At 39.9% G+C, this 26675-nt stretch overlaps 1 protein-coding gene across 4 annotated transcripts in view; it reads left to right on the forward strand.

Moving 5' to 3' along the window:
* The window catches only part of STMND1 (stathmin domain containing 1), a 125355-nt gene extending 98885 nt beyond the window's left edge, over positions 1-26470 (forward strand). For all 4 annotated transcript variants that reach the window (XM_054493092.2, XM_054493091.2, XM_054493090.2 and 1 more), the window contains 4 exons: positions 9729-9906; positions 15690-15835; positions 24205-24336; positions 25680-26470. In XM_054493092.2, coding sequence (XP_054349067.2) covers positions 9729-9906; positions 15690-15835; positions 24205-24336; positions 25680-25967 — 744 coding nt within the window. In that variant the 3' untranslated portion in view covers positions 25968-26470. The remainder of the gene's footprint in view (positions 1-9728; positions 9907-15689; positions 15836-24204; positions 24337-25679) is intronic.
* Positions 26471-26675: the final 205 nt, after the last annotated feature.

Consider the following 26675-nt stretch of genomic DNA (forward strand, 5'->3'; position numbering starts at 1 on the left):
CCTCTCTATCTGTGGGTTCCACATTTAGGGATACAAGAAGCACGGCTGGAAAATATTTTTTTTTAAAAAACTGTACTGAACATGTACAGACTTTTTTCTTGTTATTTTGCCTTAAACATACAGTACAACAACTATTTACATAGCATTAACATTGTTTTAGGTATTTATGAATAATCTACAGATGATTTAAGTCATACAGAAGGATGTGCATAGATTATATGCAAATACTACACCATTTTCTATAGAGGACTTGAACATCCATGGGTTTTGGTATCCAAGGGAGGTCCTGGAACCAATCCCCCACTAATGCTGGGGATGACTGTACTTATTTTATAGAGTTGTTGTGAGGGTTAAATAAACTCAATATAGGTAAAGTGCTCATACCAACGCCTGACGCAGAATAAGTGCCTGATGTAAATTATTTCAATTATTATTATAAGATAAAATCCTGGCCGGGTGCGGTGGCTCATGCCTGTAATCCCAGCACTTTGGGAGGCCGAAGCAGGCGGATCACCTGAGGTCAGGAGTTCGAGACCAACCTGACCAACATGGAGAAACCCTATCTCTACTAAAAATAAAAAATTAGCCGGGCGTGATGGCACATGCCTGTAATCCCACCTATTTGGGGGGCTGAGGCAGGAGAATAGCTTGAACCCGGGAGGCGGAGATTGCGAGGTGAGCTGAGATCATGCCACTGCACTCCAGCCTGGGCAACAAGAACAAAACTCTGTCTCAAAAAATAAAATAAAATACCTGTAATCCCAGCACTTTGGGAGGCCGAGGCGGGCAGATCACAAGGTCAGGAGATCGAGACCATCCTGGCTAACACGGTGAAACCCCGTCTACGTCTCTACTAAAAATAGAAAAATTAGCCGGGTGTGATGGCGGGCTTCTGTAGTCCCAGCTACTCCGGAGGCTGAGGCAGGAGAATGGCGTGAACCTGGGAGGCGGAACTTGCAGTGAGCCAAGATGGCGCCACTGCACTCCAGCCTGGGCGAAAGAGCCAGACTCGTCTCAAAAATAAAATAAAGATAAAATCCTAAATCCTTACTTAGCATGCTGTCCTGGCCCATCCTGGAGCTGACTTCTGCTAACTCCTCCAGTCTTGTCTCTCCCCACACTCACACCCTAGACAAACCTTAGGACTTGTTCCCCAGGCCCATTCTGTCCCTAGCTCCATGCCTTTGCACCAACTGTTTCCTCTCCTTCCAGACTTTTCCTTCTCCCTCTCTTGGGTCACATGATAAATGTGTACCCATTTTACAAGACACTCGAGGTCACTGCTCCTGAAGCTCTTCATGACCTCCCACCCCCAACCTCTGCCACCATGCTGGCAGGGTTGATCTTATACCTTCTACTATCATATTTCAAAGCATTTTATTATATGTGTTTGTTTCTATATTTGCCTTTCATCCTATGCGGTTACCTCCTTGAGGACAGGCACTGTTTTTTAATCTTTGTATCTCCAATTCTTACTACACTGCCTGATACTGATCAGGCACTAATGAATCTTTCTTGAGCAAATGCATGTCCCTCCTGGTTCCAAGATTCCTTAATGTCTTCTTGTCTCCTAGTAGCATAACTAGACTAATGACAGTCTGCAAGGAGGAAATTCAATTTTAAAATAACCTGAAAATAGACTGAGATTCGACTCATGCATATACCTTCTTTCCTAGCCCCAAGCACTTGACTTTGGAAATCTGATCTGGGAAAGGTATGATTATTATTAATTAAACACTCGATAGCTATTGGTATAATAATAATTTCTTTCACAGCTTTCATAAATGCATAAGGCTTAGGGTTCAGTAGTTCAGCAGGATCTTTAAAATGAAATGAACGTGTTTGCTTGCATGAAATATTTATGTTTCTTAGTAACATGACTTTAAAATATTCTAAGTCAAATTTCTTGAGACCTATATACAGACTTCCCCTTCACTTTTACTTTAGTCTAAAGTGGTGAGAAGATACAGTAATAAAATAATGCATAATAATAAGAAAAGCATGGAAAACTTCTTAGTTGGAGAAATGTTATTCTTCTATAAGAATAACTCAAAATTCTTGCCTGTTATAAAAGAGGAGAGGCTGGATTGGAATAGATGGTCTCCAAGGACCCTGCATAGTTTTTTCCTAATACCTGATAAGAAAATTCTAGTTGATTGTCAGTAAAGGGGAGTAAATTACTTCTTAAAAATCAAATTTTGAAGAAATTCTTCTTATATGTCTATAGACAAATATATTCACAAAATACATCTACTAATAATTTGACTTAAGAAGGTTTTAACTCCAGGGAGCCTTGACAAATTATTCCCTTCAAGCTTTTTGGTAAATATGTTTCCCAAAAGCTATAGAACAAATGTAGTACATCCATACCAAAAAACAAATAAGCAAAAACACACAACAAACAAACAAAAAACACCTGTCCGTAGTTTAAGCAATACCTTATTTGGAATGCTGATTATTTCTGTGCATAGCTGTTATCTTATAATTCACAACTTTTAAATTCTACTTAAAATTGATAAAAAGTTTATCCCTGAGACACTGAGGTATGAAATAAAGTTCATAAAATGTAGAAACACATTGAATCTGTACCGTCAAGGAAAAAATAGAACATTCCACTCACCATCCCATCCCCTCCCCAAGTATCATTACTTATATAATAATGGAGGTGACTTCTTTTCTTCTTCTTTCTTCCTTCTTTCTTCTTCTTCTGAGACAGGGTCTCACTCTGTCACCCAAGTTGAAGTGCAGTGGTGCAATCACGGCTCTCTGCAGCCTCAACCTCCCCTGGCTCAGGAGATCCTCTCACTTTAGCCTGCTGAGTAGCTGGGAATACAAGCATGAGCCAACACGCTTGGCTAATTTTTGATATTTTGTAGAGATGAGTTTGGCCATGTTGCCAAGGCTTAATGTAGGTATACTTCTTACTGGTGTGAAAATATAAATTCTTCATGTATGTGTAGAATAAGAACACTGCTATATCCCTGAGAGGCATAGATCTAATTAACTTATAAATATGTCTGGTCTTTAAACTATGTCTGTTCTCAAGTCTACACTCATTATGAAATTGGGTTAAAATTTCCAGAATGTGTTACACATGGGTAAGATATTTGAAAGACATTCTGAGTTTTCAAAAGAGAAGAACCTTAAATTTCTGCTCTGGTTTATGTTGTTTCATGATAAAAGACTGTGTTTTGTCTGCTACAATTTAGGTTTTGGTCACCAGCAGAGCTCAAAGGCAGACTGTCTCTAAGTAAGAACAGATGGGTAGAGATCCTTGCTAAGGCCTGGATTCCAAATCCAAGTAGTTATAGTAGCTTTGATAACACAATTGTGAGGTCACTGAGGTTGTGGTATTTAAATCTATGCCAAGTTGTAATGTACAGAAAGTCTTTGTGAAAAGCCATCGTTTAGACTGAAAATATTCAAATTTGCTCTCAATTCCAACGTGGGCATTTTGCTATTGTTGTTGTTGTTACTATCGTTAAATCATTAAATTTTTCCATTTGGAAAAAGTCCAAGAGTCTTTCAAGAGTCTCTACTTGGAAATGTTAAATGACAAAACTGGACCCTGTTTGTAACTCAGTGCTTCTCTAGGATCAAAAAATGATGGATCTGCAAACCAAAATAAACTTGTGAAAATACTTGTCTTACCGTCACTGTAGATATTGGCTTTTAGTAGTTTATTTGGAAAGAAGGAAAACAGTGTTCAATATGACTTACATGATGTGCATCTTTACCTTTAGCATGAACTGTGAGCATCAGATATGGTCTCCTTCCTGTTCTGTTCTTTTCTTTTCTTTTCTTTTTTTTGAGATGAAGATGGAGTCTCGCTGTGGCCCAGACTAGAGTGCAGTGGTGCAATCTCGGCTCACCGCAACCTCCACCTCTCGATTTCAAGTGATTCTCCTGCCTCAGCTTCCTGAGTAGCTGAGATTACAGGTGCCTACAGCCACACCCAGCTAATTTTTGTATTTTTATTGGAGATGGGGTTTTGCCATGTTGGCCAGACTAGTCTCGAACTCCTGACCTCAGGTGATCTGCCTGCCTCGGCCTCCCAATCTCCTTTTCTTTTGTTATATGTTTTATATATGTATAAAACACACATATATATAACATATGCACATATGTTACATGTAATATGTTGTATGTAAAGACTCTTTTCTTGGTTCTGCTTACTCTACAGGGACAGGATGGGCAGTAACTGTGTCCATAAAGAAGGACAGATGGACGGAGACAGAGAAAAGCACATCGTTGCTTTTAGGCTTTCTCTTTGTGCCAATTCCCGTTTCATATCCACTGAGTTTTTGATTACTTTCTTGTTTGTTTGGTTGGTTTTTCATTATTTCCCATGTAGCCCTGAGAGACAAAACTAATTAACCCTCAACACAATGAACTGATATTGGTTTAGCTGGAGTTATCATTTTGCGTAAACACAGTGATAAGGAGCTATGTAACTCCCACTACAAGCATGCAAGAATCCCTAACTGAATTATGAAAACCTGATCATGACAGACACCACCATAACCTAGCCATTGTGATCCCTACTTAGCCTCTGAGGAACTTCAAACATTAGAGTAATTCCAGAAAGTGGTTAACACATGCTTGTATATATTTTTTAAATTTGTATGACTTTTACTGTGAAAGTACCAAGAGTTTCATGACAAGGCCTTATTTTTAATTCATTTTTCTTAAAGAAAACATTTCCTGCCTAGAGTCATAATTTTAGAGCCAGAGGACCTCCCGTCTTCAAACTGAAGCTTTGAGAGGTTGCTTCTCACAGTACACTTTCTAATATTTCTGGACCCACTTCTTTCCCCTATTTTCGCTGCCACCATCTTTGCTTATGTTTAATCACTTCTCACCTTGACAACTGCAATAATTGCAACTGATCGCCATGTTCTGTTCCTTCCATCCACTCCTGTCACTTGCAGGAACCCAAAAGTGATTTTTCTAGAAAACCCTTCTGATGATTTTCACTTATTTCCATGGATAAAAATCCTACACAGGATTCCTGTTGCATTCAAAATAGAATCAATCTCCTTTGCTTGTCACAAAATACTTCCCTTTTTCACCTCAGTGCCTTCCACTGTCTACCCCAATCTGTTTCTGCTACACTGGAAGAATTCATGTTCCTGGACACACAATATGGTTTCATTTCTCTGTCTTGTGTATGCTGTTTCCCCTGCCTAGAATGTCCTTTTCTCCTTGTCCACTGGAAGCTCATTTATCAAGAACCAATTCAGGCATTTTTTCTTCTTTCATACCTTTTGCTCCCTCCAACAAGATACAAACTTTTCTCACAGTACAGCAAGGCTTTGCCGCAGAGAGTGGGAGGTTGGGTATGGCGTCACGTGCCTGTAGTTCTAGCTACTGGAGAGACCAAGGCAGGAGGATTGCTTGAATCCATGCACTTTGATTGTGCCTGTGAATAGCCCCTGCACCCCAGCCTGGGCAACATACGGAGACCCTGTCTCTAAAAAAAAGAGTAGGAAGTGGAGGGCAGACTCCCAAGGCCCTTCAAAGACTCGGCAGGAAAGAAAAGTGCCCCTTGGGCCAAAAAGTCAAATCAACAGACATTAAATGAGTCCGGTCGCGGTGGCTCATGTCTGTAATCCCACACTTTGGGAGGCCGAGGTGGGCGGATCACGAGGTCAGGAATTCGAGACCAGCCTGGCCAACATGGTGAAACCCTGTCTCTACTAAAAATACAAAAATTAGCCAGGCGTGGTGGTGCGCGCCTGTAATCCCAGCTATTCGGAAGGCTGAGGCAGGAGAATCACTTGAACCCGAGAGGCAGAGGTTGCAGTGAGCCGAGATCGCACCACTGCACTCAAGCCTGGGTGACAGAGCAAGACTCTGTCTCAAAAAAAAAAAATAGACATTAAAAGAATCCTGGGAAGACATTACCAAGTGGAAGATGCATGTGTTCTTTGTGTTCTTATCTCTTCTGGAGACACTGAGGAGACTTCCTGTGGTATGTGTGTCTTAGATGGAGAAGACCTTGATAGCATCCGTTGAAATGAGAAGTGGGAAACTTGCAATGAAAGAGGGCCAGCACCTGGAGAGAGAAGACATGATAGTCAGGGGAGATACGATAAAAGTTTTTCTGAACACATTAGCATTTAAAATTTACTTACTCTAAAAATAAATGACAGTTCTTTAAATTAAATTAATTCAGCTTTGTGAAAAACTCATTACATTGTTCTTATTTTGCTGTGGAACTGTGAAAAATTTAACAAGGACCAGCATTTTGTCATCAATGGTTTACTAAATCACCAAGAGGCCATTTTTATGCTTTGTTTTGACCTATTTACAAGCAATGGAACTGTGGTTTGAAGAAATAGACTCCTTGAATGGAGAAGGTGGGATTATAAATTAGTGCAGTATTTATGGAGGGCATTCTGGAAACACATATTAACATAAAATGTGCATATCCTTAGACCCAGCATATCCACATCCAGGAATGTATTCTCATGGAATGATTGGATGGGTTCACGGGTTCACAGTGATGTATATTCACAGATATTATTCCAACACAGTTTATAATATTGAAAAGTTAGAAACACCTACATATCCTTCAGTAGGACTTGGTTAAATACATTGTGGCATAGTTACATAATGAGCTCTAATGCCATCATCAGATAAGTAGCTACTCCTTATTGCTAAATAGAATGAGGTAGACCTATATATGTTGACATAGGTAAATGTTTCTTATATACTGTTAAGCAGGTTACAGAAATATAATATAATTTAATATGTAATTCTTATTATTTTTAAAACAGCTTTATTAAAGTATAATTCATATGATTCACCTACTGTCTTAGTCTGTTTGTGCTGCTATAACAGAATACCATGGACGGGGTAAATTACAAAATACAGAAATTTCTTTCTCATAGGAAGTCCAAGATCAAGGCAATGGAAGGTTTGATTATCTGGTGAGGGCTGTCCTTCTGTGTCCTCACGTGGCAGAAAAGCAGAGCAAGTTAGCTGAAGCTGTGTGAAGCTTCTCTTTTTAAACACCTTAATCCCATTAATGAGGGAGTATCCCGCATGGCCTAATCAACTCTGAAAGTTCCCACCTCTTAATATTATCATATTGGTAACACCTGAATTTGAAAGGGACACATTCAAATCATAGCATCCATTTAAAATGTACAGTTGACAGCCATTACCACAATCTAATTTTAGAACAATTTTGCCCCCTGCAAAGAAATGGCTACCCATTAATAGTCAATCCTTGTTTCCCCACCCTAAGCAATCAATAAATCTATCTTCTGTTTCTATAAATTTGCCTATTCTCAATATGAATGGCCTTTGTGATTGGCTTTTTTCACTTAGCATAATATTTCCAAGTATCATCTATGTTGCAACATATGTCAGTGTTTAATTTCTTTTTCTTGCCAAATAATATTCCTTTGGATGACTGTACCGCATTTTATTTATACATTCATCAGCTGATGGACACTTGGGTTATTTCCACTTTTGGGGTGTTATAAATAATAATTGTGAATATTTGTGTGCAGGTTTTTTGCAAGAACAGATGTTATTTTGCTTGGGTACACACTTAGGGGTGAAATTTCTGGGTCACATGGTAACTCTATGTTTAACTTTTGAAGAGCTCTCAAAGTGTTTTCTAAAGTGCTGCACCATTTCACATTTGCCCAGCAATATATGAGGGTTCCAATTTCTCCGCATCCTCACCAACACTTGTTATTATGGGTTGTTTTCATTATAGTTATCCTAGGGGATATGAAGTGGTATCTCACTGTGGTTTTGATTTGCATTCCTCTACTGATTAATAATATTGAACACCTTCTCGTGTGATTATTGGCCAGTTCCAATTTATTTTTAAAGGTTATGTGAGCAAATACATCTGGGCAATGATATGCTAAAATGTTAGTAGTGCTTCTGTCTAGAAGATATTGTTTCTTATTTTCTACTGTGTTTCTCTATCAATCAAGGTTCTACCAGAGGGAAAGAACCAGTAGGATAGATGGACAGATAGATAGGTAGATAGGTAAATTGTAAGGAATTGGCTGATACAGTCATGAAGGCTGGCTAGGAAAATCAAAATCCACAGGATAGGGCAGGTAGTCAAAAAGAACAGCCTGGAGTTGAAGCTGCAGTTCACAGGCAAATTTCCTCTTCCTCAGGAAGACCTCAGTTCTACTCTTGAATCTTGAAGCCTTTCAATTGACTGGATGAAACCTGCCCAGATTATCAAGGGTAATCTCCTTTACTTAAAGTCAATTGATTATATATATTAACCACATCTACAAACCACATTTATGGTAACACCAAGATTTGTGTTTGACAGAATAACTGGATACTATAGCCTAGCCCAGTTAACACATAAAACTGACCATTGCAATTCTCTTATATTATTCAATTATTTTTTACAATAAGTCTGCATCACTTTTTTTTTTTTTGAGATAGGGTTTCACCACCTTGCCCAGGCTGGTCTCGAACTCCTGGGCTCCAGCGATCCCCCCTCCCCAGCCTCCCAAAGTGCTGAGGTTACAGGCATGAGCCACCACATCCAGCCTGTATTACTTTTTTAATCAGCAAAAACAATATAGCTTCATTATTATAAATTGTTTTAATACCACAGTACCTCTACTCTCACACTCAATGCTGAACTTGTCTATCTTGGTATCCTCCAGAATGCTCAGCATAGTAGCTCTTACCTGGTAGATGCCTATTAGATACTATATTAGTTTTCTATTGCTGCTATAGCCAATTCACACAAATTTAGTGGCTTAAAACAGTAGTTGCCAACCTTTTTGGCACGGGACCAGTTTTGTGGAAGACAGTTTTTCCATGGACCAGGGTTGGGGGGATGGTTTCATGATGACTCTACAGCATTGCCTCTATTGTGTACTTTATTTCTATTATTATAACATTGTAATATATAATGAAATAATTATACAACTCACCAAAATGTAGAATCAGTGGGAGCCTTGAGCTTGTCTTCCTGCAACTAGACAGTCCCATCTGGGGGTAATGAAAAATAGTGACAGATTATCAGGCATTAGGTTCTTTTTTTTTTTTTTTTTGAGATGCAGTTTCACTCTTGTAGCCCAAGCTGGAATGCAGTGGCACCATCTTGGCTCACTGCAACCTCTGCCTCCTGGGTTCTCCTGCCTCAGCCTCCCAAGTAGCTCAGATTACAGGTGCCTGCCACCACGCTCGGCTAATTTTTTCTGTTTTTAGTAGAGACAGGGTTTCACCATGTTGGGCAGGCTGGTCTCGAATTCCTGACCTCAGGTGATCCACCCGCCTCGGCCTCCCAAAGTGCTGGGATTACAGACGTGAGCTGCTGCGCCCAGCCGCATTAGATTCTTACAAGGAGTACACAACCTAGATCCCTCGCAATGTGCAGTTCACAATAGGGTTTGTGCTCCTGTGAGAATCTAATGTCACTGCTGATCTGACAGGAGGCAGAGCTCTGGGGGTAATGTGAGTGATGAGGAGCAGCTGCAAATAAAGATGAAGCTTCGCTGGCTAGCCCGCTTCTCACCTCCTGCTCTGCAGCCCAGTTCCTAACAGGCCATGGACCAGTACTGGTATGTGGCCCGGGGGGTTGGGGACCTCGATCTATGGCTTCCTGGGTACTATACAGCCCACCACAGATACTAGCTGGCTAAATATTCACAAAGCAGACCCTGCAACATTGTTTTTATTTACCAAGAAATCTTGACTCTAACAAAACTGTTCCCTTTTCACAGGCTGATGTCGGTGCGCCTCATACTGGGGAAAATTGCAGCCCCCAGATGGAAGCTGCTCTGACCAAGAATACTGTGGACATTGCAGAAGGCCTGGAACAAGTCCAGATGGGAAGCTTACCTGGAACCATGTCAGAAAATTCTCCATCTCCTAGTGAAAGAAACAGAAGAGTAAATTCAGGTAACCTCCCTCTGCCCCCATTCACGTAGATCTTCACAAAATACTGTGTCTCTAAATACGTTTACAAGGTTTATTTGGTGGACCTTTTATCATTGCTTTCTGGGCCATGGAGTACATTAAATGGCAGTGCTTTTGTCTCTGAAACATTGGAATTTAGCCTTAGGCCTTCATTATGTGAGTAAATAATGCTAAGCATTAATCTTCTTGTCGATGAAGTAATTAAGACCATCTTTTAAAAAAAAAACTAAGAGGCTTTATTGGGAGTTAAAGCCAGACTTTAGGATTGGGACTTGCACAGTTCAAAGGAATTTAAACTCCCACGATGATAACATCTTTCCAAGGGAAAGTTCTACATTTACAAAAATAAATAAAACCTACAATAAACTGTTTTCCCTGTCTTTTCCCATCCAAAGTATCAGCAAATATACAACAAAAGAATCTTTCAGAAATGTGAAAGAGGTAGTTATGACTTACTTGTGCTATTTAGAAACTATTTGTAGGTTTTCCTATGGTGTGTTTTCCCTTGACTTGAGTTACCGCCTGGTGTCGATTTAAGTCATCTTATTTATATTCGGTCAGCCTTTGAAACATATTGAACTTCACAGCCCTCAAGGAAAAGTACTCTTTTTATTTCAGGGGGGAAGACTTTTCCTCCCCATCACTGTTGTTTCTTCTCTAGGTACAAGTTGGGATTGGAAAACAGATGGGTTCATACATGTGATTCTATTTCTTGAACTTCCCTGGCACACTCAGGTTATCACAGATTTTCTATTCGCCCTCCCCTTGCTGTTCTGATGTAGTCAGTGTGACCTCAGAGAATGACTAGGAGGTTGAGGAATGCAGCACAGGAACGGACTCTCCCTCCCTTCTATGTGTTAGGTTGACAAATACATTTTTTTCTTTCCAATAATTTTGTTGATGCAACTTCCCTCTAGACAACAACATGAATGCTAAATATCAGTGTTGGTCACAGACTTCATTCAGAGTGTCAGGCAGACAGGGACCTGGTGACCCAGAACAGTCAGTGCTACCAGCTGTGTGTATAATGTTAAAGGTGGCATGAAGAGGGTGACAGGTAAGCAGAAGGGTGTTGAGAGAGAACAGCTAGGGAGGAAGTCAGCTACCAAAGTAGATGTTTCTAAAATGCAGTGTCAAGGAGTCCTCAGGAAGCATCTTACCGCAGAGTGAGTAGGACCTAGTACCCTGAACTTTCTATTTGTCCTCTGCCCAGTTTTCTCTCTCTGTCTCAGCCCTTGGCATCCTCCTTTTTGTGTCTCTGCTCTTCAAATCTGCAGAGTATACTTCTTTTTTTTTGAGACAGAGTCTTTCTCTGTCAACCAGGCTGGAGTGCAATGGTGCAATCTCCACTCACTGCAACCTCCACCTCCCAGGTTCAAGCAGTACTCCTGCCTCAGCCTTCTGAGTAGCTGGGATTACAATAATGCACCACCATGCCCGGCTAATTTTTGTATTTTTAGTAGAGACGGGGTTTCACCATGTTGGCCAGGCTGGTCTCGAACTCCTGACCTCAAGTGATCCACCCGCCTCAGCCTACCAAAGTGTTGGGATTACAGGCATGAGCCACTGCACCTGACCCTGCAGAGTATATTTCTTAAGACTATCAAGTTTCACACTAACATTCCCCAAGTGTTTCCTTGTTTAAAAACTTTTTATTTCGTATAATTTCAGAGTCAAGAAAAGGTGCAAAAAACAAAGAACACCTATATTCTTTCACTCAGATTCCCCAAATGTTAGCCTTCTGCCACATTGCATTATGATATCCCCCCTTATGCAAGTAGATTTTTTTCTGTTAATAAGTTACAGACATAATGCCACTTTGCTTTCACATACTCCAGTGTGTATTTCCTAAAAACAAGGAAACTCTTTGCATAATCACTATACAAGGATCAAAATTGGGAAATTACCCTTTTTTTTGTTTGTTTTTTTGAAATGGAGTTTTGCTCTTGTTGCCCAGGCTGGAGTGCAATGACGCCATCTCGACTCACTGCAACCTCCGCCTCCCAGGTTCAAGCAATTCTCCTGCCTCAGCCTCCTGAGTAGCTGGGATTACAGGCACCCGCCACCATGCCTGGCTAATTTTTGTATTTTTAGCAGAGACGGGGTTTCATCATATTGGTCAGTCTGGCCTCGAACTCCTGACTTCAGGTGATCCGCCCACCTTGGCCTCTCAAAGTGCTGGGATTACAGGCATGAGCCACCACGCCCGGCCAGGAAATTACCTTTGATGTAGTACTATTATCTCATCTATAGGTCATATTCAAATTTTGTCAATTGTCTCACAACTGTTCTTTATAAATGAATTTCTGACTCAGGATCTATCTAATCCAGGATCACATGTTTAATTTAGTCATCTATGGTCTTTAGTCTTCTTTAATCTGAACAACTCCTCAGCTTTTCTTAGTCTTTTATGACCTTGATATATTTGGAAAGTATAAAACATTTATTTTGCAGAATGTTTATCAATTTGGGTTTGTTTGAGCTTTTCTCCTGATTGGATTTGGGTTACACATATTTTTTTTTTTGGAGACAGAGTCTCGTTCTGTCACCCAGGCTGGAGTGCAGTGGTGCAGTCTCAGCTCACTGCAACCTCCGCCTCCCAGATTCAAGCAAGCAATTCTGTCTGCCTCAGCCTCTCGACTAGCTGGGATTACAGGTGCCCGCCACCACACTCGGCTTTTTTTTTTTTTTTTTAGTAGAGACGGGGTTTCACCATGTTGGCCAGGCTGGTCTTGAACTCCTGACCTCAGGTGATCCACCTGCCTTGGCCTCCCAAAGTGCTGGGATTACAGGCATGAGCCAGGGTTACACAATTTTAGCAAGAATACCAAAAATGATATTGTGTCTTTCTTAATACATCAAATTAGGAGGTACATTATGTCTATATTCAACTCATTATGTTTATGGGGTTTTTGCTATGCAAAAGTTTATTTTTAATCTAGTAACATTATAAATGTTTAAAATTCAATTTGGATTTTGAGTCACAGTTAGAAAGCCTTTCCCTACACCAAGGTTAAAGATAAATTCACCCGTGTTTTCTTGTATAATTTCACTTTTTACACTTATGCTTATGAGGAGTTTCCGATGACATCAGAAAATGTGAACATAAATGTTAGCTAGATAGGAAATGAAACTGTATGTTCAGTATGATGTCAAATTTACAAAAATAAAATTTTGTATATTAACAATGGTAATCTCTGGGTGGTGAAAGCATGGACTTTTTTTAATCTTTTACTAGTTTCTGTATTTTCTAAATTTACTACAGTAACTATCACTTTTATAATCAAAAAGAAGCACAACATGGTTTTTAAACAATCCCCAATATTCTCCAATGTCCCAAGAAAGCATGAAAATTAGTTGAAATGACTGACATATTCCAGGAATCTCTGTATAAGTTAGCTGCTGTAAATATCAAGCCAAACACTTTAGAGAACTCCAGAAAGAATGGATCAGAATGGTTACGATAATTTTATTATGTTAGCGACAGATGTCAAACATGACATTCCTTTTAGAAACATCCTGGGAGATAAATGAACCACTGACAGTGGAACCACTTACATGACCTATTTGGGAGGAGAACAGTGGGACAGTTGAGAGCATGAGTGTTGGAGCCTAGCAGACTTGGATGTAGCCCTGGGTAACACACATGCTACCTGTATCACCTTGAGTAAGTTAATTAGCTTCTCTCACATCAGTGTTTATTTCTAAAGTAGGGATAATAATAGCACTCTCAGAGTTGATGTTTGCATTTGATGACATACAGTGTATCAAGTACTCAGTATAGTGCAGGTGCCTAAGTGCTCAGTAAATGGTCATTGTTATTATATTGACCCTTCCAGACAAGGCCACCTTCTTCTTTTTTTTTTTTTTTTTTTTTGAGATAGAATTTCACTTTTGTTGCCCAGGTTGGAGTGCAATGGCATGATCTCGGCTCACTGCAACCTCCGCCTCCCAGGTTCAAGCGATTCTCCTGCCTCAGCCTCCCTAGTAGCTGGGATTATAGGCATGTGCCACCATGCCTGGCTAATTTTGTATTTTTAGTAGAGACGGGGTTTCTCCATGTTGGTCAGGCTGGTCTCGAACTCCCGACCTCAGGTGATCCACCCGCTTCAGCCTCCCAAAGTGCTGGGATTACAGGCATGAGCCACCGCGCCCAGCTAAGGCCACCCTCTAACCAAAAAATCATTCCAGTTCCTTGAAGGGGATTCACCACTGACCTTTTCATTGAAATCTTCTCCATTGTTTCAAGTTTCTAGTTGACCTCCCCGTACAACATGTTTTACTACCCCATGCCAAAATCTGTACAGAGCACTTTAAAATGAGAAGCGGCTCTATTACAAACACTTGCAAGAGTAGAAAAAGCAGCACTGGACAGATACTGAGATAGGAGGAAAACTGTTGGAGTTACTTGCAGTGGCCAATCCTAGAAATCTCTTATACCGGAGAGGTTAATATGCTGAAGTGAGAGGCATCTGATTAGTGTGTGTGTGTGTCTGTGTGTGTGTGTTTTCTATCTTCCCAGCACAAATTCATGAAAAGTCTCATTGCTAACCATTGAGATTAGAAATTTTCGCTGGGTGAAGTGGCTCATGCCTATAATCCCAGCACTTCGGGAGGCTGAGGCGGGCAAATCATCTGAGGTCAGGAGTTCGAGACCAGCCTGTCCAACATGGTGAAATCCCATCTCTACTAAAAATACAAAAATTAGGCATGGTGGCATACACCTGTAGTCCCAGCTACTTGGGAGGCTGAGACAGGAGAATCACTTGAACCCGGGAGGAGGAGGTTGCAGTGAGCTGAGATCTCGCCATTGCACTCCAGCCTGGGTGACAAGAGTGAAAGTTCATCTCAAAAAAAAAAAAAAAAGAAAGAAATTTTTGTGGGAAGATGCCATCCACTAAATGGAATGGACTAGATTACTATCAGGACTTCCTGATGATGTCAGCATAGAAAATAGCTCATTTCTCAGGACTTCCCATTGCACTGTTACTGACAGGAAAAGCAAAACTGTCTTTGGCCCAACAGGCCAGCGCCATTTATTTTATAATGTGATGGCATAAACTCGGCTGCTTATTTGCTTATTTATATAATTGGATGATTTGTAATGGGGAAGCCTCTTTCATTAGTGCAGCTTATAAAGACTCCCCCATAAACTGTTTCAGTGCTCATTTTTAGAATCATGAATAAAAATTTAGCTGATATCACTCTAACTCCAATTCTGATTTGGTTCAAAGACTCTTTTCAAAAAGGCATACTTTTACTTATGTAGACTTAGCAGATGGCGTAATTATAAACTTAGGGTTGCAGAACTAGAAGTCTCTTGGCAACATCACGCTGTTTATCCTTTGTATACAAAGCATGGAAACCAAACCACAACTCAAAGAATCACCAAGAGTATCTGATTCTTAGCTGTGGTTTAGCTTCATAATTAGTCCAACAAACCAACGTCGTCGTACCCAAGTGTATGAGTGTTGTTACAACAAAAAGGCAGTCCACAGCAGCACACAGAAAGGCTTTTTGTTATCTTAATATGTGATCTGCTAAGTAAACAGTATATTATGTTGATGTGTATCCTCTGTAAGAACATGAAGAATTTGAACTTCAAAGGATCACAAAGACTTATAATAGAAATATATTAAGTGTTGAAACTAAGATCTAATTAAGTAGCATGGTTTAGAAGGCATCCATTTAGCGTTTGATTGAAAAAAATCTTCATTCTTAAATTTTGCTTTCTTTTTTCTTTTCTTCTTTTTTGGAATACCTAGTGACCAATGGATTAATCAATAAACCCCAACTCCTAGACAGTCGAGAGAGACAGAAGTCATCAGATATCCTGGAGGAACTAATTGTTCAAGGAATTATACAAAGCCACAGCAAAGTATTTAGAAATGGAGAATCATATGATGTCACGGCAAGTAATTTTATAATTAACATTAGCTTATAGTTAAAATTAGCATAAAATATGATTGATCATGAGTCATTATTTCCAGCATATGCAAATTACAATACAGATAACAGCATTTATTTAAGTCAGATTTTTCTCCCTTAAATTCCCCCCACACCTCTGCACACCATCTTGTATGGTTTGGTTCTGTGCTCCCACCCAAATCTCACCTTGAATTGTAATCCTCAGGTCTGAAGGGCGGGACCAGGTGGAGGTAATTGAATCATGGAGGTGGTTTCCCCTATGCTGTTCTCATGATAGTGAGTGAGTCTCACAAAATCTGATGGTTTTATGAGTGTCTGGCATTTCCCCTGCTTGCACTCATTCTCTCTCCTACTGCCTTGTGAAGAGGTGCCTTCCACCATGATTGTAAGTTTCCTGAGGCCTTCCAAGCCATGTAGAACTCTGAATCAATTAAACCTCTTTTTTTTATAAATTACCCAGTCTCAGGTATTTCCTTATAGAAATGTGAAAACAGACTAATACACCATCCTTTTTTGTGGACTCAGAGATTGCTCCAATTATTAATGATTAATTGATCCAGTAAAACATGTATTGGGTTTTACTAAATTTGAGAAACAATAGGCCCCACTGAATAACATACTTTCATTCTTTCAACAATTTTTCTTGAGCACTACCTATGTAACAGGCATTGTACAGGGCATTAGAAATGTAAAACTGAATCTGATTTATTCAGTAAGAAAATAGGCCTGACAAGTGTTTGAGGTGATGGATATGCTAATTACCCTGACTTGATCATTACACATGTATCAAAACATCATACTGTGCCCTATAAATATATACAATTATGTGTCCATTAAAAATAAAGTAAAACTTTAAAAAAGAAAATAAATAGGCCTAAATGCCAAAGCTAAAACAAATATGGCTATACATTTATCCATAGGCACACCCCAAAATCAAACATGAGGAATTAAATAGAATTCTAGAAATTGCTGTACTATTATTTTTCTTTGTTAATTTATCCTGATTAATCTGTCATAGTTTTTCTTCAGCATGAATAATATTTTTACTCTGATTTTAACTAGCTTGCCTAAAGTCTAGAGTTCTAAATTTTTTTTTTTTTTTTTTTTGAGATGGAGTCTTGCTTTGTCACCCAGGCTAGAGTGCAGTGGCACGATCTTGGCTCACTGCAACCTCTGCCTCCTGGGTTCAAGTGATTCTCCTGCCTCAGCCTCCCAGGCAGCTGGGGTTACAGGTGCCCGCCATCACGACCAGCTAATTTTTGTATTTTTAGTAGAGATAGGATTTCACCATCTTGACCAGGATGGTGTTGAACTCCTGACCTGGTGATCCACCTGCCTTGGCCTCCCAAAGTGATGGGATTACAGGTGTGAGCCACTGCACCTGACTGAATTCTAAATTTTTAAATAAATTCTGTATAAACCTGTGAAGAAGATAGCAGACTTAGGTGTTGCTGTTATTTTGTTTTGTTTTCTTGTTTGTTTGGGTTTTTTTTTTTTAAGCCAATGCTCCCAGGCACTACCAGTAGTCCTTGAAGTACAGGCAGAAGAGAGAAAGTGAAAAAAAAAAGAAATAACAATGAAAAGAAGCCAGAGAAAAAAATGAATGAAAAAGAAAAGAAAGAAAAGGAAATGGTGGAAATAGAGACCAGAAATTACCCCAAAGACTACTTAATGGTTGTCTATCCCTGTGTTGTAGGGAAAACAGTCCATTCAGAGTTAAAAACTCGTTATTTAAATCAAATTTGTCACCTAGACTGAGTCACTTAATGTTTGAATAAAGTTAATTTCCTTCTTTGTGTATGAGGAATGTTGAGAACTCATGAATAAAAGCCAAAGTGGCATTTTCTTTTGAAAAAGGAAAATAAATCCTGCAGAAAGTATTTGGGGGAAAGGAAAGGAGATTGCCAAACCTTGTGAATAACATTATCAGAGCTGCCAATAATAAGAGGATGTTGGGGGATGGGGGGAGGGCGGAAAGGAAGGTAAAAATGGATTATATAATGGAAAAGATAATGCCAACATAATGGCAATTTACATTTGCACAACGCTATCATGATACAAGGCATTTTGGAGTGCCTTATCTTATTTGAAAGTGCTAGAAGAAGGATGGGTTTTTAATATCAGAGGGGAGAGGAAAGATTTTTTTTTCTAGCTGTAGGTAAGTCTGTAGGGGTCAGGAAAAAATAAGGCATGTCAAAAGAAAAAGGAAAGCAAGTCTGAGAGGAGGCAGATAGATTGTGGAAACATTCAGTAGCTAAGCAATGTCTTCTTAAGGGAAATGCTATAGATACTTCGATGTCTACATACATACGCCAGTAGGAATCACATTAAAACATTCTCCATGATTCAATTGCCAGAGATGAATGAGTTCTGACTTAGACTTTGCAAGGGAGCCTACAAGGTTAATTAATATAGACTACCTTGTGAAAGAGATGCACCTTTAAAAAAATAATAACTATGGGCTGGACTTTTAATAACATCATTAAGTGAATCAAAGATGAAGACTATTTTTCATACTATATAGGCATATAGAATGGTTGTTGGGAACGTTCTCAAAAGGATTTAAATGTGACAGGCTTCAGGAATAGCACAATTTTGTTTTTTTGGCTTTGGTATTAGGCCAAGATATCCCAACATAAGCCAGGCTTGCAACAGACCAGGCAGCAACACACAGCTCTCTTGTTTCATCGCCTAATCCAGTGGTCCTTAACCTGCCGGTACATTGGAGTCACCTGGGGATATTTCAAACATCCCAGTGTCTAGGTACCACTTCCGACCACACAGCCTGGGCGTGTGGCCCTGCTTTCACACTTCTGAAAGCTCCCAGGTGATTCCCATGGGCAGCCCAGGTTGAGAACTACTGCCGTGAAGTTTCACCAGAACTCTACACAACGCTCTCAAATCCATTACCAAAGCTGGGAAGGGTTAAAGCTTTTGAAATCATTCTTGATTCCCTATTCATTGTGAAAGAGAATTCTGAAATATTCCTGAAAATATACCATTTCAGGAATAGGAACTAAGATTATACTCAGGAAGCCTAAGGAAATAAAAGAGATGCAGTTTCTGTGTCACGGATAAAACTTCTTTCAATTCAGAGGTAGCTGAGAACATATGCGTGTCAGACACCAGGTGTCTTGCATATTTTGGGAAGAGTTATGAGGCCAATGTAAAAAGATGAGAATGAATATTGAAGGACTGAGAGGGGAACCATATTAAGAATGGAAATATTATTAGATAATATTAATCATTAATAATATTAATACTTTGAATATCTAATATTTAATAAGTTTTTCCAAACCCAGACTGATAAAACTGGCTAAAAACAAAACAAGAAGTCAAGGGAAACAAAAAAGGGATAGTCAAAAAAAGATATTATTATGTCAGCAGTTACTACAATGTGGTGAATCTTAACAGACATGTAAATATTATTTCTTCACTGCTCTAGGGAATAACATTCTTTTAAATAAAATATTATGGGAAAAATAGAATAAATGTGAAAATACTTTGAGTCTCATGCTCTACCAGCAGAACTAGCCAAGCAGCCAAGGAGAATAGTTTAAAAATAAGACTTCTTATGTGGGCCAATAGTATATTTAAATACAAGGGCATTTCAGACTTAGATCTGGCTGCTTCTTAGCCAGGTCATTATCTTTCATTGAGTTATTTAGAGTGAAATTGAATAAAGGATGTTGAAAATTGAGGGTTCACCTTCATGAAGGTCCCTCATGAAGATCCCTCTTCCGAATCAGCGGCATCCCCCTTAAGCCAGTCTCTCCCTAGAGGTAAGGGGAGGATCTGTGTCCACCACAGAGCCCCCTTTGTCTTTTTTCTTAATCTTCATTGTAATCTTGCCAGTGAATACCACAGTAATTCCATAGTAATCTCTGGATAACCAGCTTTCAAGATGTTTATGCTAGAATACTTTATGTTTACTTAACAGTTAAAATCAGGCTAGGCAAGATGGCTTATGCCTGTAATCCCAGCACTTTGGGAGACCAAGACAGGCAGATGGCTTGAGCCCAGGAGTTTGAGATCACCCTGGGCAACACGGTAAAACCCCATCTCTACAAAAAAAAAAAAAATTAGCTGGGCATGGTGGTGTGCATCTGTAGTTCCAGCTACTTAGGAGGCTGAGGCTGGAGGATCACTTAAGCCTGGAAGGTCGAGGCTGCAATAAGCCTTGATTATACCACTGCACTCCAGCCTAGGTGAAAGAGCGAGACCCTGTCAAATAAAAAACCCAATTAAAAAAAAAAAGAGTTAAATGTGCTAGGCATGGTGGCTCACATTTGTAATCCTAGGGCTTTATGAGGCTCAGCTGGGAGCATCCCTTGAGGCCAGGTGTTCAAGACCAGCCTGGGCAACATGGTAAGATGCCATTTCTACAAAAAAAAAAAAAAATTAAGAGTTAAAATGATATGTAAGAAATATAAGATTAAGAAGCTAAGTATCGGATTGTTGAGTGAATCTTTCAGTGTATTTTTAAACATTCTAATTAGACTTAAGTGACTATATTGTAAACAAACATTGGTTTTATGTACACATGTCAATATGTGTATGGATAGGTATAGACCTCTTTAGAGAGATGTGATTGGCTCTCATTTATCCACATAGGTATTATTGAGTTTGTCTTTTATCCCAAATTCATTTCTCCCTGCCACTTAGCACGTCTTGGGTCTGCCTACCTGAGGCTCTGTGAATTCACTATTGACCTCTGTGTCTGGTCAAAGTTTATTCCCTTCTCTGTGTGACTTCTGTACTTGGGAACCTGAAGTGTACTTGCAGAGTTTGTTCACATTGCATAAGAGTCTCTAACATTATTTGTTGAACCTCACGGAGAATTTTTTAAGGAGGAGGAAGTTGACTGAGTTAGGACTCAATAACGCCAGCTAATGATCAGAGTGACCTTCCCCAGGAGGTCTAACAGTGACAAAACAAGAATGAAGGGCTCTTTTGCAGGATTGGCCTATTCTATCCACAAGACTCCCTTAAGGAAACAAAATGATGACAGGTTCATCTGTAGGTCAATAGTTAATTAAGAAAGCTCTGAGGAATACACAGTGTATGTAAGAAGTAAAATATACAAGTCAGTAGCTAGAAACAGGACTCTAATCTAATTGTAGCATTTTGAACTTGGCAGTCCTCTGAAAGTATTCTTTAAGAAAATAATTGAACTGGTAACTTCTGTAGGTTGATTTTGTTGTTGTCGATGTGTTGTTTCCACTGGTAACACCTCTCTAAGCATAAGATGATCATTGTTTTATATATATATATATATATATATATATATATATATATTTTTTTTTTTTTTTTTTTAAGAGACAGGGTCTGACTACATTGCCCAGGCTGGTCTTGAATTCCCGAACTCAAGTAATTCGCCTGCCTCGGCCTCCCAAAGTGCTGGGATTACAGCGTGAGCCACTGCACCCAGCTCATTGTTAACATTTTTAAGTGCCAACATATGATAAATTATGACTTCATAAAATTCAGTTGTAAAGAATACAGATATCTTTCTACAGGTTTTTTATTTTTTTACTTAAAATGTGGAACTCAAGAAAGAACATGGCTTGCACAGGTAGGATTAACTTCCTCTGTGGGGAGGATCATTTTAGAATTAAGCCACGGGAAGAGGTGACCAAAACAGAAAAATCCAAGTTCTCTCAGAACTACTGATCTCAGAATTTTAGTCAAGGTTCAGGCTCCTATGTATAGCCTAATCTGGCATTTCTTTAGTGGATCTTGGATTACTACTTAATTTTCTTTTAGCCTTCTACGCATGAACATCCCTAAAAAATCATTTTCTTGCTAATTTCACAGTATCTCTAGTTGAGCCGCCATAGCAAGTATTTCCCTCTTTTCAGCGGGTGGTTTTTGCCAGCAGGAAACTTAGGAGCCAATTGTCATAAAAATAACACAAAATGATGATGGGAGAGGGAACTTCCTTTGACAAACATTCCACGGTTTTCAAGTAGTGAAAAACTTTGCACCCCATAAACCATCAGATGGTTCTAAAGGGGCCAAAACGTCAATAAATGTTTTTTCTTTAGGAGACTTCCTGAGAATCATAGATTTTAAAGCTGAAAGGAAGCTTAACAGGCCTCTGCCCCCTTGCTGCTTCACAGTTGAGAAAATTGAGACCAAAGAGAAGAGCTGCCTGGGTCTCCACTATGCGCTGGGCATTCCTGCCGCCCCAGAGTTGAAGCTTATGCCTGCTGCCTGATGATCCCCCTGGCTGTAGGCTCTCCTTCCTCCCCTCTGTGTTTTCGCCCCTTTCCGCTTTGTCCTGGTTATGAGTTTGTGTTCTGCCTTTGGAAGAAGTCACTGCTTTGACTGAATGAAAAGTAGCTATCATTTGCAGAGTGGCTACTTTATCCTTTTCTTTCTTTTTTAAAACCAATCCCAAAATATGTATTATTAAACTTCTTTTACAAACGAGGAAACCATAGCTTGCAGAGTTTAAGGAATCATAGAGAGTCAATGCACACGCTGGGCGTGGAGGCTCACGCCTGTAATCCCAGCACTTTGGGAGGCTTAGGCAGGTGGAACACCTGAGGTCAGGAGTTCAAGACCAGCCTGGCCAACATGGTGAAACCCCGTCTCTACTAAAAATACAAAAATTAGCTGGGCGTGGTGGCACACACCTGTAATCCCAGGTACTTGGGAGGCTGAGGCAGGAAAATTGCTTGAACCCGGGAGGCGGAGGTTGCAGTGAGCCGAGATCGTGTCAATGCACTACAGCCTGGGTGACAGGGCAAGACTCGGTCTCAAAAACAAAAACGAAAAAAAGCGTCATTCCATAGCCCAGCCAGGATTCAAACCCAGGGCTGACTAAGTCTCGGTCTGTTGCCTTGTTTTACTCTGCTAAAATGCCTCTCTTTGATTTTTCCTCGGTACCTATAGCATTATAGTCTGGAGAAACAGTCTTTTAGAAATTACACTGAATATTAATAGCTCCTTTGTCTTTAAAAAAATCTTTAGAGAAATTATCTGGAACAATATTCAGTTCATTTTGTAATGCAGCCTTGGAGTTAACTACCCCCACCCAGTTGTAATAAACCTATATTTATATAGAAAGACGTCCATATTAAGTTAATTGAAGAAAGTGAATTGCAAAGCAGTGTGTATAGTATAACTCCATTTAGGTTTTGTTTAACATTACAGATATCCTTAACATATATATGTGTGTACATATATATATATGTGTGTGTGTGTGTGTGCAGAGTAGATATCTGGGAAGACACACACTAAACTCTTTACAAAGCTTCATGCTAGGGACTGGGATTGGAGGCCAGGTGGTTAAATACAGGATAAGGAGATGATTTATGTATCAGTTATATTTTTTATAATCCATCTATATTATCTTAAAACTAATTTTTAAAACAAAAACACCTTAAAACGTTCTTCATAAATACTTTATGACAGTTTTACTTATTTTGGAACTAGAAATTATAATTAGAAAGTCATCATTACTGCTTTGAACTGTTGAAAGGGTAGTTGATCATATGAAGTGGGATTTTTCCCCTGCTGTCATGAAAATGTTTGTCAAGTTCCTCCAGCAAAGCCCAGCACAGAGTTGTTGTTCAGTAATCGTTAATTATCTCTTTCTACCACAAAACCAGAAGCAGTGAGAACTAATCTCTGTCCCAGATGAAAGTAACTTGTAGCTTGTGGAATATTATAAAATCATCAGGTTGAACTCTTCACCTTAAACTACAAATTCACCCCCATTCTCCACTGCTTTTCATCTTATATTCATTCTCAAGATTTTTTCCTTCTAAGGGGTCATCTTCTATACAGTCTGAGAACACCTGCATTCATAGGGCCTTTTTGTAATAGCCTAGTGTTTTTAAGGCATCTAATAGATCTTATCGTTATAATTCTGTTGTTACCAACTTTCACATTGGTTTTTTTAATCTGCGCCTGGAAAGTTAGATTTTTAGAATTTACTTTATTTATTTATTTAATTATTTTGAGATAGGGTCTCACTCTGTTGCCAAGGCTGGAGTGCAGTGGCACGATCTTGGCTCACTGCAAGCTCCACCTCCTGGGCTCAAGTGATCCTCCACCCTCAGCCTCCCAAGTAGCTGGGACTACAGGCACATACCACCACGCCTGGCTAATTTTTTGCATTTTTGTAGAGATAAGGTTTCACTATGTTGCCCAGGCTGGCCTGTAATTCCTGGGCTCAAGCAGTCTTCCCACCTCAGCCTCCCAAAGTGCCGGGATTACAGGCATGAGCCACTGCACCCAGCCTAGAATTTACATTTTAAACTGTTTATTCTAACTCTTTTGCCCTTCTCTTCTGCCAGTGAATATGATTGTTTCTTCATGTAAAAAGATGTTTTATTCCAGTTGACTACGACTGAGAAGCCATTGAGAAAGCCACCTGCCAGACTGAAAAAACTCAAGATCAAAAAGCAAGTGAAGGATTTCACAATGAAGGACATCGAGGAGAAGATGGAGGCTGCCGAGGAGCGCAGGAAGGTAGTGAGCTCTCAGATGCTCTAGGCTTGAGGAGTTTGCTGTCTGTTAAAATGATCTCATGCTAGACCTTTCCTATCAGCAGTTTTAAGACAAACTGCATGGATCTATAATCAGGTTTTTTTTTATTACTTTACTAATTTTTTTAAGAGACAAAGTCTCACTATGTTGCCCAGGCTGGAGTACAGTGGCATGCTCAGAGCTCACTGCAATCTTGAAATTTTGGGCTCAGGTGGTCCCCCTGTCTCAGCCTCCTGAGTAGCTAGGATTACAGGCCCATACCACTACATGAGGCTGATTTAAAAAAAAAAAAATTGTTGGCCAGGCACGGTGGCTCATGCCTGTAATCCCAGCACTTTGGGAGGCCGAGGCAGGCGGATCACGAGGTCAGGAGATCGAGACCATCCTGGCTAACACGGTGAAACCACGTCTCTACTAAAAATACAAAAAATTAGTTGGGGGTGGTGGCAGGCACCTGTAGTCCCAGCTACTCGGGAGGCTGAGGCAGGAGAATGGCGTGAACCTGGGAGGCGGAGTTTGCAGTGAGCCGAAATCGCACCACTGCACTCCAGCCTGGGTGACAGAGCGAGACTCCGTCTCAAAAAAAAAAAAAAAAAGTTGTTTAGAGATGGGGTCTCATTATGTAGCCCAGGCTGGTCTTAAATTTCTGGCCTCAAATGATCCTCCTGCCTTGGTCTCCCAAAGTGTTGGGATTACAGACATGGGCCACTGTGCCTGGCCCATAGCTAGAATTTTAATGATCTTTATGCTTTTTATTATATGTTATGTTTAGTGGTTTTTCTTAAAAATTTCCTTTCTGTTGTAAAGGAATAAAGCAGGTTGGGTGAAAATTACGGTTTCATCCATATAGCATAAGTAAGCAACATCCAATTCGTGGAATTAAATGAAGTATGGAGTGTTCTTCATATGGAAAAAGAGAAACTTCAATTGAGGCTGGGGGCAGGAGGAGAGGCAGGGTTGGGGTGTGGTGTTAAACTGAGAGAAGCTGCTGCAGAGCATCAGGCTAAATTACTCCTGCTGCATTTTCACCAAGGGCTCCCACAACCCTCCACATGCCATTGGCCAGACCCAGCCTTCACAGCTGGGTCTGACAGCCTTCATTTCCCAGCTCTCTAATTGGCGTATCAGAGAGCAAGGACCAGATTCCAAGCTCCATGAGGGTAGGCCCCGTGTCTGCCTTCTTCAACAAGAGTTTCCCAACAAATGTTTGTTATATGAGTGAATAATGACATAGAGAAGCCATGAATGTTCAATACAAGCAACACTAATCACAACTTGTAGAAAGTTATTCAGGCTCTTTTTCATTCTTTAATACTGCATTTCAGACTAAAGAAGAAGAAATAAGAAAAAGGCTACAGAGTGACCCACTTTTGCCTTCAGTCAATCATTCAGATTCAGCTGAACTAGGTGGGGCTGAGGTTGCATTTGCCAAAGAACTTCAAAGGGTGAGGTCTGCTGGATTTGAACCATCTGACCTGCAGGGAGGAAAACCATTGAAGAGGAAGAAGAGTAAAAGTGATGCAACCTTGATTGATAGAAACGAAAGTGATGAAAGTTTTGGGGTCGTGGAGTCAGACATGTCCTACAACCAAGCAGATGACATAGTCTACTAAGCCATTTTTTGTGAATTTCATAAGAAAGCATTCATTCTCCCCATTTGTGACATTTGTAGTATGTCTCATATTCTTTGACTGACTGACCTCATTCCACTGGGATTTCTGCCTTGGGCTTAAGGATGATTGTGTGGGCTGCACAGGCTGAAGGTTAGTTGAGTAAATTAAGTAGCTATGCTAGCTTTAAAAAAAGAGTGAGGGGGAGACTTGACCAGCATAGATATTTGGCACTCTCCTTTGTGTGGCTTCAAACATTATGGAGATGTCTTTAATTTATAAGTGCCTTCAGCTTACATGAATAAGTTCGTGCCAAATGAAATCCTTCCTGTTTACTCCTGCCTTGTGGCGGGGTCCATCCTCTGCTGGTCCTTTAAAACAAATTGCATGGATTTGTATTAAGTATTTTAATGATTTATATGTTTTTTATGCTGTATGTCTACGGTTTTATGAATTTTTTTCTCTGTGTTGTGAAGGAATAAAGCAATGTCTTGAAGTTGGCTGAATTACAGTTTTATCCATATAGTTTAAGTTAGCAATATCTAATTCTCAGAATTACATAAAGAATAGAGTTTTCTTCTTGTGAAAACAGAAGAACTTCAGTTGAGGCTAGGGATGGAAGGAAGTTGCGAGGGTGCAGGTAGACTGGGAGCCAGCCCTGCTACCAGTGTCTGTCTTACCTGCAGACATGCTGAGCTGAGAAGCTGCTGG

This window comes from Pongo pygmaeus, chromosome 5, assembly GCF_028885625.2.
Source record: "Pongo pygmaeus isolate AG05252 chromosome 5, NHGRI_mPonPyg2-v2.0_pri, whole genome shotgun sequence".
In the NCBI taxonomy this organism is placed as follows: Eukaryota; Metazoa; Chordata; class Mammalia; order Primates; family Hominidae; genus Pongo; species Pongo pygmaeus.